The 19,400-nt window shown below is 41.9% G+C and overlaps 1 protein-coding gene across 2 annotated transcripts in view; it reads right to left on the bottom strand.

The window, feature by feature from the left end:
* The window catches only part of USP3 (ubiquitin specific peptidase 3), a 44,701-nt gene extending 28,012 nt beyond the window's left edge, over positions 1-16,689 (bottom strand). For both annotated transcript variants that reach the window (XM_075713973.1, XM_075713974.1), the window contains exon 1: positions 16,599-16,689. In XM_075713973.1, the coding sequence (XP_075570088.1) occupies positions 16,599-16,689 (91 nt within the window). The remainder of the gene's footprint in view (positions 1-16,598) is intronic.
* Positions 16,690-19,400: the final 2,711 nt, after the last annotated feature.

Here is a 19,400-nt window from a genome sequence, read left to right as displayed (position 1 = left end):
CCTAGTATACTATGTTAATTGTTTTTATTGTTATTTATTGGGGAAAAGCTTGAGAACAGCCTTCCCTGCCTGGAGTCACACCTTAGAGAAAGGAACTGGGAAAACTGAAGCATGCACTGAAGCTGCTCCAGGGGCAGGATCACCTGAGCAGGCTAATTCAGGACTTCTAGCAAAACTCAAAAATACATTCACCAAGCTAAAAACCATGGCACATATCAAACTGTTAAGATCAAAGACTATCAGAGAAAACTAAGCTAACAAAAGTGAAAGAAGTTTCTTTATCAAATTAAATGCTAATTAAATAGAAAAAGCAAGGAGGAGGTCAATTTTAAGCAGGAAAGAAGTGACTAGCTTAGCTGTTTAGAAGAGCTAATATACTTTTCCACCATTAGATTTTGCCTTTTTTATTTAAATCAGACAGAAAAATAAACTAGTTAACACTGCTTCTTCAAGAATTGTTTTCTGGACTTGCATTCATTATTACAAATAGTTGTATTTCAATTCACAGGCCCAATCCAAGGAATGTTTTAAAACTAAGAATTTTACTATGTTCACTGGAAAAAAAGCACATTCCACAGAAATATTATTTGAAGTAACTACTTTAAACTCCTTAGTAAAGACTCCAGAATTGTTTTCTTCAACTGCTGCAATTATTATTCTACTTGAGAGGCACATTTTCTCACGTCTCAGTCTTCTGGTTTTGGTTTTCCAAAACCAGATTTTCCTACTTCTAAAGTTGATGGGTTCCCACAACTGTGATGGTAATCTTGCAATAGATAGAGCACAGCCAGGTAGAAATGTAAGCCAAATCAGCTCAAGTTAGAAAAGTGGAAGAAGTTTGTCTAATTTGACCAAAATGTTACTGAGAAAACCAACATTTGGCACTGGCAAACAGAAGAGAAAGGGAAGACCTTAAATAGCCATAATCGGTTAAAAATGGGCTAAATCGACCACCAGCCTAATCTGACACAATTTTATTTTCCTGAATTACACAAACTGAAAGGTAAAAAATTAACCAGAATGAAACAGAAGCCAAAACCATTCATGCACTTAAACACAGATTAAGTGCTGCATGAACAAACCACTACCCTACACTTTCCTTGCCAGGGACATGAAACAGTCTTCCTAGCATTAAAATCCCAGCAGAAATCTCCCACTTTGAAATAACATTTTTGCTTTCACTGTGTTATCATCTGTGGACAGAACTGGTTCTCAACCAGCAGGTCAAAGCATTACGATGCAAACTATTATTCTTGCTTCCCACCATGGACCAGACAATTACAATTTCACATTCAGGTATTTTAAATACCAGCACTACTTGCTTGTCAAGTGTTAAATTATACTGAAGTAGTGCTCACTCTGCAGAGTTCACACCAGGTTTAAGTGTTCTGCACAAAGCCAGCAAATGAGTCCACCAACTCTGCACAATGCCAAGAAAAATAGCGTCCACTAAAATGTTCCAGTTTTCATATCAGGGAATAGGAAAAGATGGCTCATTTGTTTGCTTTAACTTTTAGGAAGAACTTTGCTCCAATTGCATCACATTAGAAATGTGTTGTTTATCTTCTGCACAAACATCTCCTCCCACAAAGAACTCAAATAACATGGAAGTGACTCCCACTAAGATTAAACACAGAAGCCAGTATTAAATTTGTGACCCACAGTTGCTCTGTTCTGAAAGGATTACACGAATTTTTTTTAAAGGTTGCTGAAGATTGCATTCTGTATTTCTCTGAGGTTGGCTCAGTAGATACCTGCATTAAAGCTTGGCTCTCTAGGTATTCCTCAATTCAGATCTTGAAGCAGTTACTGTCTGTTACTTACTATTAATAAATTAGATTAGGCCGGGAGCTTCAGGCATTAGTCAGGACTCGAACAAGACAGGCACCACGGAACGCACTGCAAAAGCGCAGTCGCTGCCCTGAACTGCTTATAATCTAAATTAAAGGTAGACACTTTGGCTTCATCTGTAAAGAAAGTGCATGTTATTCCTTTCAGACATGGTACTGACATGAAGGCACTAGGCTTAAAACTAGACCAGAAACAAGAGACACAGACCCATAGCACATCCCTTCTCAATTCAAAGCACATTACACAGCCCTGGAACTTGGCCCTTAAAACTGACTTGGGTGTTCAGGACTTTTAGGTCAGACAGTTACACAGAATCACGAGGAAAGACTCTCAAACCCATTTTTACAGGTATGTATGTCCCTCAATAATCAGTATTCTAACTGGGATTTGGGGTTTTATTTTTTTAGTGCTGTTTAAAAAAAAGAGGAGTGGTGCACTATATAACTTTATTCCAAAGTAGGTGGTGCTATGTTCAACAAACATCTCAACCACATTAAAAAAAACTTCATTATCTGTGTTTGTTACACCTGACATAGTGGTATACAGACTAAGGAACACTGGCTGCTTTCTCAGCTTGAACTAAAGTGGCTACTGCAACAGTTACCAACTGCCTCATTTTGCTATATTTTCGGAGTAACTTTAAGCGGTCAGGTAAAGATGATACTAACATGTCAAAAGAAAAAGGGAAAGAAAATCTGCAATGCCACAATGTTGTCTGAAGCAGTAAGTTATTTGCAATTTTACATCAATATCAGCTTATTCAGAAGCTTAGAAACATAATTTTTCATCATGTAATAGGAAGGGGAAATATAACCTTTTTACAGAACGATTTCTCTAAGTGAAATCTGAATACTCATTTGTTACACAGCCTACAAAGCCCTCTGTAAACGGAGTATCAATCCATCCCCAAGAGAGCAAGCAATCAAACACCACTAGATACAGACTCATACATAACTATGGGAACATTCAGAGACATCCCTCCCCTTCCAGCTTCCGCTTTCTGTAAATCATCCTGATAAATAACGTTCATCAAGTTACACCAAGTAGAATGAGTAAGATATAACTAATCAGTTTGGCACTCTCATCACAGGGCCCCCACCCCATCTTACCCTCATGATCACTCAAATGTGTACTTCTGAACCTTGACTTTTTTTTTCTTATTGAAAACTAACTCCAGGCACAGCCTTGTGAAGCATGAATGCTCCTGGCAAACACTGTATTCCTTACAGAACAAAAACTGTAAATTTCCACTGTAGGAAAGTTACAACTATGTAGAAGTATACAAACAACCCCTGGAAGGAATAGTTTTGTTTAAATAGCACACTGCATAATTTAGAAACTGGCGAAAGAAAAAAGAAGCAGGAAGAGGAGGAGACAAACAGGAAGCAGTTTCTGTAAGGCAGCCAAGTTAAGAAACCTGCAAGATACAGTGTCCACCAGAGATCTGGCAGCAGCGCAGCCATGTTGTTACAACGCAAACCCTCGACTTCGCCAGTCACAGGAGCACAAGTGACCTGAGGCCATAGCTACTACACAACTGTGCTTACATCCAAGTTTTAAAATAGTCCTTTATTACATCACTAAAGAAAAGGCCATAAAATATCAGCACAATAAGAGCGATACTTTAGTCCTTCTGTTAAGAGGAGCTTGAATGGAAACAAGATTAGGGTCATTAAACTATTTCCAATAGTCTCCACAGCCTTTACAAAATGTCCTGGACTTTGTTCTCAAAAGGAGCTGTACCAACACTACTATCTTACTTGTAAAATTATATGGTTAAACTACAATAGCATAATGGCCTGCACAGAAACATCTTTGGACTAAGTGACCTCTTTCCAGTTCAGTTTATGTTGACATAGCAGGTCAGCTATACTGATATAAGCTAAACTGAAAAAGGCCACCATTACTCCCCTCAGCATCTCCACAGGAACAGTATTTACACAGTTGTGGCTGCACTGGTATACTGATACTGTGCCAGGCAAATTGTCCCACAAACATCCCACAAACAAAGCACTTGGTGACAAACACATATATATGCTACATATGTGTAGCATGCAGTATGTGTAGTATGTATATACCTGCTATACGTATGCATGCGTGTATACACACACGTGTGTGTACCTCAAAAAAAAAAAGCAAGAATATTGTTAAAGTATTCTAGAGAAATACTTACTTTTCCTTTCCCACACCTTTAACTTCATTTTGCCTAACAATCCCTCAGTGCCCTGTTTAATTAAGATTTGGTAGCAGGACAATGTTACTCTACATTTTACTCCTAAAAGAACCTGATAAACGCAGCAAAAAAGAGCTGGGCAGTCTCCATTAACAACATGTGAAGAAAAGAGAAGCAACAATCCACATACCAAAATGTGACACCCCTGCTTTGTGAAACACAATCCTTCTGTCTGTGACACATCAGGCCTAAGGAATCAGACTAAAAGCTGCCGCCTCCAAAGATCAGGAAGTAAAGGTGAGAGCAACTTGCAAGCAAAACATCTTGGGAAATGATCGTAAGTGCTGGGAATACAAAATGCACAAGCGTTTAACCAAAATGATGCAAACCCCTTTAGTAATAACAGCTCAAATGCAAAGGTTTTCAGTCATGGGATTCAGAGCATTTCTCAGAAAGCCCACTTCCATGACCTCAGTGCTGGGAAAGATTATGGAGTGGTTCATATTGAGTGAACTCAACAGGCGTGTGCAGGTCACCCAGGGGATCGGGCCCAGCCAGCATGGGTTCATGAAAGGCAGGTCCTGCTTGACCAACCTGATCTCCTTCTACGACCTGGTGACCCACCTACTGGATGAAGGAAAGGCTGTGGCTGTCAACTACCTGGACTTCAGTAAAGCCTCTGACACCATCCCCCACAGCATTCTCCTTGGGAAGCTGGCGGCTCATGGCCTAGGCAGGTGGACTCTTTGCTGAGTAAAAAACTGGCTGGGTGGCCGAGCCCAGAGAGTTGTGGTGAATGGAGTTAAGTCCAGTTGGTGGCTGGTCACAAGCGGAGTTCCCCAGGGCTGTTTTGGGGCCAGTCTTGTTTTATGGCCAAGAAGGCCAACAGCATCCTGGCTTGTATCAGGAATGGTGTGGCCAGCAGGAGCAGGGAGGTGACTGTACCCTGTACTCAGCACTGGTGAGGCTGCACCTGGAATACTGTGTCCAGTTTTGGGCCCCTCAATACAAGAAGGACATTGAGACATTGAGTTGCTGGAGCATGTCCAGAGAAGGGCAATGAAGCTAGTGAAGGGTCTGGAGAACAAGTCTTACGAGGAGCGGCTGAGGGAACTGGGGTTCTTTAGTCTGGAGAAGAGGAGGCTGAGGGGAGACCTTATCGCTCTCTACAACTACCTGAAAGGAGGTTGTAGCGAGGTGGGTGTTGGCCTCTTCTCCCAAGTAACTACCAATAGGACAAGAGCAAATGGCCTCAAGTGGTGTCAGGGGAGGTTTAGGTTGGATATTAGGAAAAATTTCTTTACGGAAAGAGTGGTCAAGCATTGGAACAGGCTGCCCAGAGAGGCGGTGGAGTCCCCATCCCTGGAGGTGTCCAAAAAACGTGTAGACGTGGTACTTTGGGACATGTTTTAGTAGGCATGGTGGTGTTGGGTTGATGGCTGGACTGATGATCTTAGAGGTCCTTTCCAACCTTAGTGATTATACCCTATTTTTACTTTCATTAAAAAATAATCCAGCCACCAAACCAGGAAACATGAAATTAATTATTACTCTACCCTTAATTTATTTAGTGAACTTGGTAGTGTTAGGTTAATGGTTGGACTGGATGATCTTAAAGGTCTTTTCCAGCCTAAACGATTCTATTTTACAGACTGAAAAACGGAGAATGAGAGATCAAATAATTTACCAAAATAATTTTATCAGCATAGATCACAACTGAGCCTAGTAGCCCTAACACCTTAGTCCTTTATGTCATTCTTCTTGCAGGCAAGGGTAAGATGTCCCAAAACTCAGAACTCTACACAAACTTTTAAGGTGACTTGCCAAAACAGCTCTGAGTTAAACACCTAAAGCTTCCCATATACAATATACAAGAAGTATCAGGCACCTGAGAAAGTCATCAATGAAAGCCAGTATTCTAAGTTGGGAATTGCTCAAGTTATTAGCCTCTGAGAAATACCAAGGAGATAAATGTGTTTGATGTTGTCCCTCCTCTGGACTTATGTGCTGGGGTTGCAAAAAGGCTCCGCCCACCACTGGAATTTACAGCTCTGGAACTCCCTCTGGATACAGGCGCAACATCTTTTCAAAGACTGAATAAATCAGCTGAGGAGTTTTCTCCATGCAATACCCATTCATTCAAGATGTGAACGCCTCAGGTTTAATGCACACACCTCGTACCCTTGGAAGGCCTTTCTTCCACACTACTACTAAGCGCGGAAGGAGGACTGACAACTCCTTCTGTTAAAGATAGCACCTCCCATGAATAAGTAGTTATTCAGGGGAACAGTGACACAAAGCAAGACAGACAGTGTGACTTTCAGCACGCCTAGCATTTACAGCTTTTACCTAGGCTGCAGTCTCCAGAGCAGTGAATATCCATGCATTCTATATTCAAAATCCATCAGATGAAACATTCAGTCATCAGAATTGAGACTGGAACCAAGGATTTTCCACTTACAATGAACTGTCCAAATCACAACATTACAGAGCCATGTGCACTCCTTCCTTCTGGCCCATAAACTCAGTTATAAACCAGCATATACAATAAAACAGCTTCTCAGAGCAAAAATTAGAAGTCTTACTCATCACAGAACATCAGTCAAGACTGCAGGTCATGTGGATATGTGCAGAGTCTGACACTCTGGCACTGAAAAAACACTTTAGTAGCAGAATGAAAGAAGCCTAAAGAAATACAGGTGTCCTCCAAGGTAAGTCAGCATTTTTACAGGCAGCATGTAAAAATTCATAACAGGCAATATGAGTTACTTAGTAGTAAGCACACATGTATTAACACAACTGATCATGTTCCCAGATTTTGACTTTGCATTCTTTTGTGTATTTAAAAAGGCAGCTGCTACAAGTATACATGCAAGCTTTATTATCTGACCCTATTGTCTGTTTACATTCAGGAGGAATCAAAAATACTGAGATGGATATCTCAGCTAAGCATGTTGGTAAAATCAGAAGACAGGGCAGGCATTAACATACACAGAAGTGCACTAAGTCCAAGCAGAATGCTAACATTATTTTATTATCTAGGAGTAGGTTCCAGAACTTAAATACCAAGTTAAATGTCTATGGTTGATTTTGTTTGTTTGGGGTTGGTTTTTTTGTGGGTGGGGAGTGGTGTATTTAAGCTGCATACACATCTGGTAAAAGTATCTGCTCTACATTTTAAGAACTTAAGGCTAGTCAATTCCAGATGAGTAACTGTAATGAAAACCAGGTGACTGAAAAAGGAAGTACATGTTACAAGAGTATTTTTTAAACCTTTGAGCAGGCTAAAGCCCCATTCTAGAAAGAGAATGCAGGACAAAGGAACATTACAGGCTTTGAAAACTAGAGACATGTTCTACACCTTACTTACAAGCCAGCTAGTTTACTGTTTAAGTTTTAGAAAGTATTCCCATTTGTTTTCAAACTTCATTTCACATAAAGCTCTTCTTTCTATCCTACCCTCAGCCCCATTACAAGAATAAATGAACTGAACTTGTTCTAAACTGTTTGATATTAGAAAAACAAATACTCTACTTAACAATATTTTACATGTTTCATTTGTTAGACATCTTTATTGCCTATTTTAGAAAAACAGCATTCTAGTCAAAATGAAACCAGACAGAAGGGGAAGTGGTTTTTAATTATATTATTTCAAATGTTTTGTTTTGAAATCAGCTAATACTGATAAGTATATTTTAAATTATGTTTAAATCAAAGCAAGAGAATTTACAAGGAAGCAAGTTTCATGGTGGGCATTACTAACAATACAAAAATGTTAACCATTCTTTCAGTGTTTCATACCCTCATAAGAGAGATGCACAATAAATAGAAGCTTCAACAGTGTCAAGTCTTAGTCTGACCCAAATCACATTCAAATGTAAGAGAATTCAAACAGACTCTGAAGAACATTTAAAGAAAGAAAGAAAGAAAGAAACTACCCTCATGTTGCAGCTATGGACAAAAACCAGTTATATCTTCTGCTATTATCTTTCAGCCAAAACCAGAAAGATTAAGTTTTTAGTGACAAAACAAATAATAAGTAATTTTGTGATAGTGAGTGAACTTATTAAATCAACTAATATTTGTGCTTATGCATAACAGTACATGCATGTGGTTTCCTCCTCTTGGTCACTAAATAAAAGCACTACTCGCTCTCATACAAGAAATTTCACAGATAGTTACAATGAACCACTCTATTACAATGGAAAGCCATATATAATTCAGACACACTAAACAACGACCGAGTAAGAATATAAAACACGGGTAGGTGGACTATTTTTCATAAAATAAATAGGTCATTGCAGTCCCCAACACATTTCTAACACTGAAGAATGTTTGTCAGAGCACAATGTCATTAGCTTCATCTGCATGTAATTCACCTCCCCAGTTAGGCTCAACCACATTGGCTTACAGTGTGGTATTTTGATTACTCAACCAGAATTCCACACTGAAAAACTTGGAAGTTAAAAAATATGCATGCTTTTTTATCTGCCTATATTCTTAATCCACTAGTGGAAAAGCAGACAGGTAGGTAAGGAAGACATCTTTCAACCACTGTAAGCAGACATGTCAGTTCCCGAGGAAGTGGTTAAAGGAACAGGGCGAGGGGGCGGGGAAGGTGCAAAACCAAAGTCAGGTCATCTACAGCAGCAATGATCAAAAACACATAAAGCATGCTGTGCTGCTTCTTTTGTGATGGTGAAGAAAAAAGGTCTACCTTATTTCTACCAATCACACACATAGATGCTTAGCTCTCAGGCGACAGTAGGGCTGTATTTTTTGGTAACTCCATCTTTCTACATGTCAAGTCAAACTTTAGGTCAAAAAATGTCAGCGGTTGATCTTCCTGCATATACCACATAAATCACATCCTACCTGAAAGCAACAGTGAGAAAACATGCATTTAAAAAAAAAAAAAAAAAAAAAAAGGAAAGAAAGAAAAAAAGTATTAACGCATCAGTAGCGGCTTATTCTACTGAACAATCACGGCCAAAAGCATTTTTTAAAAAATTATTGCCTCCTTTACTTTCTAAAAACAATTTCTAGTGGTTTGGCTACTTTGATAACTAATCAGTATCCAAATTTAAATACATACATACACACATATATACTTTTATATTTTAAAATTAAATGCTTTCTAGCCCTCACCGATATTGTTCCTCATTATAGTAGTAGCATGCCAAGGAAAAGAAAAAGTTACTCTATGTTAGAGCAAGACACACAAGTATTCATTTTCAGACAGCAGCCAGAAAAAGCACAGCAAAGCGAACCATGTAACGTAATTTTTAAACCCATAAGGAAAGGAATCTTCTTGAATCAGTTAGCAATCAATCTCAGGTCAAAACATTCAAGCTAGAAATAGGAGGGAAAAGATGGGAAAGAAAGCAAGAAGCCAAGCCTTCTTGCTTTCTTTATATAACCTAGTAATTAATTTACTTATTTGTAGTCCTCAATATTTCATTCCTAGTCCCCCAATACTAGCAAAAGACACATTACTAACCATCCCTGTGAACAAAAAAGAAATCAAATGATCAGTGGACAACAACATTACCAAATGAAAAATTTATGAACCAAAGGTTAAAAAAAAAGTTTTAAAAAGGGTCATGGCTATCTTAAGAAAATGCACCTGTATTTTGACATGGACAAGCAGATGCTCACATTCACACAGAATCCTAAACGATGTACCTATGAATTGCCTTGAAAAATCAGTATCTGCTTGTTTGGTATTCCTAAGGACCTCCCACCCCTGATAGCACCACGTTGCTTTAAAGTTAAAGAGCTGTCTGCTTGCAATATTGGGGGGGGGGTGGTGTGCAACTTCCAGAAGAATCACCTTATTTTGCCAGGTTGCCTGTGGGTATTGTGATTAGATTCAAATCAGTAATAAAATCTGTGAAAGAAATTTCATAACTACGTTTACAAGATCCAAAATTACGCATGATATTCCAAAGGGGGGAAGAAAACCCCAACCACTAGAGGATTGCTTTGACATACCAGTTAAGACTGCTGAATGATAAGTGTACTCATCATGTCATGTACAATTTAAAACACCCTCTTATAATCAAGGAAATGAATCATTAAGGACACAAAATCTTACACTGCTCTCAACACAAGGACACCATCAATATTTTATCAGATATTACTCTAATTCACTCTACAATAAAAACCGTTTCCTCCAATAAACTCAAAATAAAAATTGGAAAAGCCTTAACTAGTTTTCAGATCTAAACTTCTGATTAAGTTGCACTTTCTAACCTCCATGGATTACTTTAATTAATGGCCCTTAACCACTATTTACTGAGGTAATGAATGTTTGTTAAAACAGAAAGCAAAGCATGAACAGGGAGCTAAATTGAGTAGCACTGATCAAATGAGAAATGGCTCAAAGCTTAATTTCATTTGAAACAGTGTGTCTAAAACTTTCACTCTATGAGCCTCAGACACGGATGTGACAAAAAAATTAACTAGTCTAACTCTGTCAGCCTTAGCACCTTGCAATGATCAGAATAGAGTAAGAATAATGCATTGATCTTGTTTAACACCTGCACATCTTGAACAGCTTGGGAAAGGCAGGTGAAAATTACTACCCTGCTTACATTTAAACCAGCTGTAATGAGATTTGCACTAATCTGTGGATAAATCGAGTCTGCCACGCACACAAGTCTCTCTTCCACACACTTGTCTGTGCCTTATATATCCCATGTCCACAATGCCTCAGACTATCCTATCTCCTTACCATACGGTACACTTCGAAGAGTGATTTTAAAAACACTGATTTTTAGTTAGATCATTAAATACTTCGGCGCAGTCAGTAGTAAAATTTGTCCTTCAAAACTTATCTTCAAAATCATCATGAAGATTACATCTAGTTTCTAAACAAAGGCAATTTATTAAACGTCTGACTACTTCTTTCCTCTGAAGCAGTCTCCTTCAGCGAACATTCAAGTTTTGCGACTGATTGTGATTTTGTTGTGTAGAGAGCATAAACAGATTTTTGAAAAGAAAATCTAGAAAATACTAATCACCATCAATTTAAGTTTATTGACTTCTAAAAAAAGATACCAAGTATTTGAAAACAAAGACTCCCTTTTTTTGAAATAAAAAGGAAAATTAGATCTAGCTTATGAGACCGAAATTGAGACCCTTACCCCACCTCAATAAACATGTACCTGCTAATAGAATCTGTTCCAAAGCACTATGCTCTATCACACAGGCAAAGATAACTACTGCCCCCATGGTTAGCTCATATACCAGTAAACAATTCCAACAGAAAAAAAAATTAACATTTTTAAGGAAAACAAGACGGACTCTAAAAAAAAAAAACCAAACCACAAATCTAACAAGCTTTAATTAAAAAAAAGCCAGGGAATGAATTTAAGGAGATATAACAACCTATGAAGTCTGTAGAGTTGCTAACAAGCATTCCTGCATTGCAGTGACCCAAAGAAACAGATGAAAGAGTACCCAACTTTGAAATTTAATTTCAGTGACTCAATAAAAAAAGGTAAGGTTTTTTACAACTTATTTTGTGGTTTAAATTTCAGAATAAATCTGGTAATTTCCAGGCCAAATACATTTTCCAGATGTAGGGTGACAAATAACCCTCACACATACAGACCATGAGGTCCACACACTGCCCATGAGCTTACCCTGAGTCTACATGCAGCCAACCAAACACAATTTTTCACAGAAAGAAGGTCCTACCTACCCCTCTCCAGTTTCAGCGAGTTCTCTCTCCTTCTCCTGTAGTCTAGTAAGAATGGAAGGAAAGAGGAAATGAGGACCTCTAGTAATAAAAAGGAAAAAGCAAAAGGAGAGACAAATACTCATGGAGATGGAGAAGAAACACTAACAAGGAGCCGAGATGAAAAGGAAAGCCAAGACAGTTAAAATCTGTGTACCTGAGCTTTTACAGTATATTTGTTTTGGCACTGACTGCAACAGTCCTATGCCAAAAAATACAGTGTGGCAGAATGCTGTTACCTACCCCAATGAAAAGAGAACACTGTAACTGATTTAACTGAGAAAAACAAAACCAAAAACTGATGGGGGGGAAGGCAGCGAACAAAAAACCATCAAAAGCAGTCTGACCCAGTACAGTCATGTTCTTGAAAGCTTTCCTACTCAGCCCAAAACATTTGCTCTCACAGAGAAATGAAGCATTCAGTGATATTCAGGGTTATTCTGAACTAACTGAATTTACTAAGTAATTCGGTAAATTACTTCAAACACAGAAAAAATGTCATTAATTCAGCACGTGGATTTCCACCATAATCATTGTTCACTAGGCCTCAAACAGCTTCCTCATGCTAGCTCTCCTCTGTACTTTTTTTGGTCCCAGCGTCATTTGCAAATGCCACAATGTATGTTTCTGACCAACTGTGAAATTACAGCTCTTATTCAACAGAAGTTAGAATGCAAGAAACAGATGCCAGGCAAATATATTTAGCTTTTGCAGGAAATACCAGCCTACACCCAGAATTGCTCTTCAATATCTAACAAAATTGTGTTATTTAAGAAAAAAAAATGTATTCAACTGACAGTCATCTCAAAAGCAACAGTTTTAAGCATACTTCAGAAGTACAACTCCCTTTTTAAAAAAACAAACAAAAAACCCCACAATCTCCGTTTCAGCAGACACAATCCTATCAGTCTGCAGTTGTTCTTCTAAAGAAAGAACTTCAAATTCTACATTAAACATTCAATGAGTCCAGTGAGAACTAATGAATCCTCAACCAAGAAAAAGTTGGAAAAACTCTTCAGACTTGCACAGGTGTGCTTAGAAGATTGCAATCTCACTTAGGTGAGGCATGGCTCCCTGTGGTTTCACAAGTCTATGAAAAGTTGTTGAGAAATACCACATCTGAGCTGTTCCAGACTACTTTTCATAATTACACGATTTGCACAACAGTGCTGAAGGTGTGGCACATCATACAAATTCAACTGATTCAGTCTGTGACACTTTGCAGTCTTGCCAACGCCTCCAGCTACTCTGCTTCCAACTTCAGCAGAAGTTTCAGAAATTAAAGTGCATGGAAAGACTGCACTCTAATTGGAATTAGGAGACATCTGCATGCAGTATTTGACATGCCAGCACTGATTAAAACCCATTTTCAGTTTCTGTACAATTTCTACTTTATATACTCATCTCCTCTCAAATGCCCAATTACAACAACAAAAAACTGCCTCTGGATCTGCAAAAAGGCATTTTGTGCTCCCTTTTGATAGTCTTAAAGCTCCTCAAAGTAAATGCGTGCTGTTTTCTGCATCGCTTACTGTACAGAGCACGCTTGACCACATTAAATACTCAGGGGAAAGCATGCCATTTTCTAAACAGGAGTGCTTAAACTCTCAGACTTCCAGACTACACAACAATAACATAACAGACGTTCTAGAGACCCTTAAAAATGAACATACACAATTACTCTTTAATTTGGAGAAAAAATATTCATACTTGGATCCAACACACTTGTTGTCAATGCTTCCTCTTACTGCTTTTTTAAGAGTCTTCCTTCATCACAAGAGCTTCATAACAACTCTGTCAGGTAGCTTCAAGGGAAACTGATTTAGGGCAAAAGAGCAATTCAGGCTGGTGCACATGCTGCTCTCATCAATCAGTAAGCTGCTCTTGACTTCAGTAAAGCTAGCTTCCAAATATCAGCGTCAAATGCAACACCCCTCCATTATACAATGACACAATATTCAGTATCAAATAACAATATTCAAAAGTGCCTCCATATTACCTTGTGAAGTTATTGTTGCAATCAGGAGACTTTTTGTGGAGAAGCAAGGAAAAAGTACTTAACCAATATGCATCACTCATGCAGCGTAACAATTCCAGCTCCTCAAATCGCAGCAATGCAAGATAATGATAAAAATAGCCACTGGCAGTTTGAACTAAGAACTCACTCTCCAACCTATTCTGCAATGTTTTGCTATCGCTGGCAGGTCACGTGGCTGCCAGAAAGCTTCCTGTATCAGTGTCTTCACTTACTCTCCTTTTCTGGAAAGGTCAGCAACAACTCAGAACTGGACTGACGACAAGTTCTGAGTCATTTTAAGACAACGTGCTTGATGAGAGATGCCTTATTATTACAGACTGCAGAAAATTGTCTTCTAAATATTTTTTCTCCAACCGAGGCAACACCAACATCAAAAAGAACTAAGCCCACAGAACTGCAGAAAATGGCACCAAAAGCAATAGAAAATGTATTAAGTTTTGACAAGATATTAATTTATACATGGCATTTTCTGTTTAATTTTATATTATCATGCTGCAGAAAAAACAGCAAATAAGAAACGGTATTTATTGTGAATCAACAGAAACCAGTATTACATATCTTCAAAAAATTAATCTCACTAAAATGAGCACAAACAAGAAAGAGACTGTACTCTATATACCATTAGGGAGTTAACATAATAATCACACATTACTAGCTGGAACTGAAAAGGGAGACACTACATTTTACTATACTAGTAAGAATCCAAAAGTCATTTTTAAAAAGAACAATTTTCATCTGCTTTAAATTAACAAGAGTCTCCTGTTTGTTCATTGGAATGTTTTAAATTCAATGTACCTACCTTCTTCTCTAGACACTTGTTAAGAATTCAGTAGTTATCTACGCAAGTACTGTGTGACTTGTAATCTTAATTTTCTTAAAAAGCATAGCAAATAGAGACACTCCCCTAGATATAGCATCACCATCAATCTGTTCAGTTCCCCAAAGTGTCCAGCACCTTTTTCCTGCCACCCAGCTGTAATAAATCAGTTGACTGCCCAGCAGCGGGCTCTCCCCGTAAGTGCTGGTTTGGGAGAAACACCTCTGAACAACGAAGAAAAATTTGTTCTAATTGCTGAGCTTCTTTGTCGAGAAGCGGCACACCTAACAGGGTCCTGTAGCTGTAAACTGGCCAATTTCTGAGTTGGAAAGTTATATTAATACCTTAGCATATATTTTTAGTTTTGGCAATTTTATCTTTTTAAAGTTCTCCGAAGGGTGGTTCCCTACTGCCATATGTTTCTGGTTGACAACTTTGCTTACCCTTGATACTCTGAAGATAACAGATGGACCTACAAAAAGTTAGACTTCTTGTCATTCTTTTTCAGCAAGGAAACATTAGGGACAACAGGTTTTCCTCTACTCCTCCTTGCCTTCTAATCGTTCTCCACATTATTCCACTGTAAAGGGTACTCCCTCTAAAATCAAAAGCATTACAGAGTAAAACAACTGGTTTTGCCAAAGGAAGCAGCAGCACTACCACACCTTGGCTCCAGGAAACTGCAATCAGGGCAGAACTCAAGTAAGCGGCAGACTTCCCACACAAAAGCACGGATACGACGAGACAAAGGACACCCGTCTTTCCTTTAAAAAAAAGGAACACCTCAAAACGTATCTAGCTAATTCCAGCGCCCCCGAATGAGGCTTTCTCTCCAGTGCCCACGCAAGCCGCACCGCTGCTCTAAGCGGGGCCTACTTCCTACGTTAAACGTACTTTGTTGCGTCTACTTCCACACCGAGCATAACTAAACACTTACAGCGGACAAAAACACGTACCGAAAACGCCAGCAATTACCGGAGGTTCTCTGTGTAGAAGCGTGCGATGATCCATTAGAAAGCTAAATTTAAAACACCGTGGACACGGCACCTTTAAAGGGAAAGCCCCCGAACAAACAAGACCATGCGAGGGACGGTACTGAAGACAGGATACATTTCCAAGACGGCAATTTGCATTATTACACCAGCAAGCAAAGCACTAAAAAAAGATGACTTCTACACTCCTACCGACCCCCACGGCAGAGTAGGCGAGCGAGGCTCCCAGACCCCCCACGCTCCACCTCCACGGAGCCGCTCCTTGGATTGAAGGGGGGGGCCCAAGCGTCGCCTTCAGCCTCAGCAGTCCAGTTAAAACCACGCTCTCGTAAAGTCCTTTCAAAAACGGCTATTAAAAAAACCCAAAAGTAACCTCAGCCTGATTTAAGGAACACGCGGACCCTGCAGCAGCCACCGGCTCCTCTCCCCTCCGGTCCCCGCGGCCAGGCTCCCCCCGGGCAGGGCTCGGCACGCAGCTCCTCTGGCAGACAAAAGGAGCGCGGAGCCGAGACCTCGCATTCCTCCGCGCCCGGCGAGGCGCCGGCCCCCGTCAGAGACAAAGTCTGCCGCCCGCCCCGGGCCGGCCGAAGCTGTGCAGGCCAGGCCGGGGCCGAAGCGGGGGCTGCCCCCCCCCCCCCCCCGCCTGCCCCGGGACATGTGGCGGCCGCTCCGCCGCTCCTCCGCGGGGAGCAGAAGGCGCAGCGCCGCGGCATCCCGCCCCCCCCCAGCCCGGAGAGGGGTCCCGCGGGGCAGCTCCCGGCGGGGTGGGGGGCAGGGGCAGCCCCCCCCCCCCCCGCCCCAGGCCCTCCCCCGGCCGCCCGCCCGCCCGCCGAGGGGCTGCGAGGCCCGCGCCGGCCACGGGGAACAAAGGAGCGGCCGCCGGCGGCGAGAGGCGCCCGCCCGCCGCGTTAGGGCCGCGGGGCGGCCGGGCCACGGCAGGCCGGGAGGGCCGGCGCAGCCTAGGCCGCGCCGGGCGCACTCACCGCTGCAGCACCAGGAGGAGGGCGAGCCCTGCGGGAACTTGGCCGAGTCAGGTGCGATGCAGACGCTGGAACCGAGGTGCGGGCACTCCATGGCGGGCGAGGCGACGGGGCGCGGCGGGCGGCTCCTCGCGGCGCTACAGCAACGGCGCCCCGCGTACAACAGCCATCTTAGGGCCAACCTCGCGATCCGCCCGCCGGGCTTTGCGGGCAGCCGCCCTCCCGTCCGCGCCCAGCGGCTCCCTCACCCCGCCTCCCGCCGGGCTTTCCGAGGAGCCGGCCTCCCGTCCGACACTCCGCCTGCCGGGCTTTCCGCGCGGCCGCCGCTTCCCGTCCGGGCGGCCCCGCCCCGCCCCGCGCCGCCCCGGGGCCGCGCCGGGCTCGCTGCCGGCGGGGCGCTGGGTTGCCCGCGGCAGCACCGCGGTCGCCGCTTTAGGAGAGAGAGGCCCTGCGGGCAGGAAAGGGCTGCCCGGCGGAGGCCTGCGGCGGGCTGGGCGGCCGGCCGGCCGGCTGCATCTCGTCCTGGCGAAGGCCAGCCGGGTGGCGGAGCTCTGTCCCTCCCATCCTCCTCCTCCTCCTCCTCCTCCTCCTCCTCCTCCTCCTCCTCCTCCGGAGCGTTTCACGGCTCTGTGCCGCAGGCTTCCGCACCGAAGTGCGGTGTCAGGCCCGAGCTCTGCCCTGGTTACACGGGGCACGAATCACAGAGCCAAGTGCAGGCTGCAGCAGCCGTGTGGGCTGCAACCGGTGTGTCCCACCCCGCCGCAAGGGTCCCCCCCCCCGGGCGCTCCGCTCACAAAAACACCATAGCTTTGTGCATGTGAAGGGAGGCCACGTGAAATCTGTATGTGGTAAGACAGATGCTGCGTTCAAGCAATCTCTTCCTTAAGATGCACACAGCCTGTGGCGTATGCTTACTGCCTGAGCTCTGCCTTGAAAAGCTCCGCGGTTTAATTTATCCCTCGAGACGACAGGAAGTCGTAGTAATCTTGCGTCTGCTGATTATTTGCAAATATCTTCGCCTCACACTTTTTTTAAAGAGTTACCCGCACTCAAATTTAGCTTGTTACTGAATTTCCCACTCTATGGCTGTAACCTTTAAGTTAAGCAGTAAGAAAAGTACAGATGTTGTATTACGGCTTTTCCAGACGATGCAGAATATCAATTTTATGGCTCAGCAATTTGCATGCTTACGCTGGATCAGTACAAACGCTCTATTGAAAATACTCAGTTCCTTTTGCAAATGCAGCAAATAAAGTCCACCACCGTAATACCTGAAAAAGTGGGGATTTTTTTCATATAAGGAACTGTGACTCCTCCTGCACGTTAGGAGTTTTAGATCTTTTCTCTTACCATAACTAATGTGAGAAATGCAGTTTTGCCACTGGTTTTGCCTGTTGTGTGACCCGCATATAGACTTAAAAAGCATCTGTCTCAATGTATTTTGCATGGCACAGCACTATTTCATGGAAGATTATTCTAGAAACTGACAGTTCTGTATGGATTTTCAGATGAGATACTTTAAATATTCATATCAAAGATGGCTTGGTGGTCACAAATCTCCTTGGTAGAACACTGTTCTTTACCCCTTTGTTCTTTTTCACCCTGTCTACACAAGGGAGAAAAATTCAGTGCATGAAAGATCTAATTTTCCACAGCATCAGAAACTACTTCGACTACACTCAGTGGAGTTGGTTTGTATTTCTAGCTGTGTAGTTAGAAGCAGAATTAGTTCATACATAGATACCAAACTGTGAATTCAGTGGCTGCAAATGTTACCTTGACACAAAACCATAGAGCTTCCCCACATATCCTCTGTCCTTCAAAACTGTCACATTTGATCAATCAGGTAAGTAACATTCCCAACATATATATTACAGGTTCTACAGAAAGCATGTATTTGTATAGTTTTCTAATAAATATTGTATAAATTGCTTGTACAAGTTTAAGGAGCAAAAAGGTGGTCATGTTAGCATGTTTATATACTAGCCAAGGGGTCCTTTTGTTTCTTCTCCACCCTTTGCCACAATGTATAACAAAGACATAGGTTAAAGCAGCATTTTGACTGCAGTTGCTTTCTGTCTTTTCTAACCAATGCACACATTTAATTCTCTTGTCATGCCCCAAGCATCCTTACACACAAACAATGAGAAAGAAACCTCAATTGGATCTGCCCTTCTCACTTTCCCCTCCATAGCCACGGCACTTGGCCTTCTCTCAGTAGTATTTTGCAACCAGAGTTTAACCAAAACAGTCAGTTCTTATCTCACTGTGTGGATTATGTTAGCAGTATATTTAGTCTTTCAGAAGTAAAGAACTGGTTAACAAGGATTAAATATGGTAAAATAAACATGTTTAAGTACTTTTAATTATCTGCTTCCATTTTAGCACTCCCATTCATGACTTTACAGTTGATATACCTGGAGAGGAGAACCAATTCCTTTCCTAAGTAAACAAAACCAGGGTCTGTCTCAAACGAATGGAATGGCCTTGCACAGGCGCTGGAATTGAACCCCTGCCAGCATGAACTCTTACATCTCTACTAAAGGCAATGTATTGCAATCAGCAGAGCTACGGTACCTTATATTAGAACGGTTTTTGTAAGTGTAGCCATGTTGGAAGAGTGTCTTCTGGCAAGATACTAACAGATCCAAGTATGGGGTAGGAGTCAATAGGAGATGGCCATCTTGTTTCCCCAAGCCCCTCATGGACTATACAGGGTAACGGTCTGAATGGGGTAGCAGATAGGAATGAGTGTTACTGTTTTGGGCGGGAGGGGCAGGGCGTGGAGGGCTAGTAGCATCTTTA

The sequence above is a fragment of the Pelecanus crispus genome, chromosome 7 (genome assembly GCF_030463565.1).
Source record: "Pelecanus crispus isolate bPelCri1 chromosome 7, bPelCri1.pri, whole genome shotgun sequence".
Lineage (NCBI taxonomy): Eukaryota > Metazoa > Chordata > Aves > Pelecaniformes > Pelecanidae > Pelecanus > Pelecanus crispus.
The sequence above is the reverse complement of the archived record's forward strand: the minus strand, read 5'-3'. Positions and strand labels throughout refer to the sequence as shown.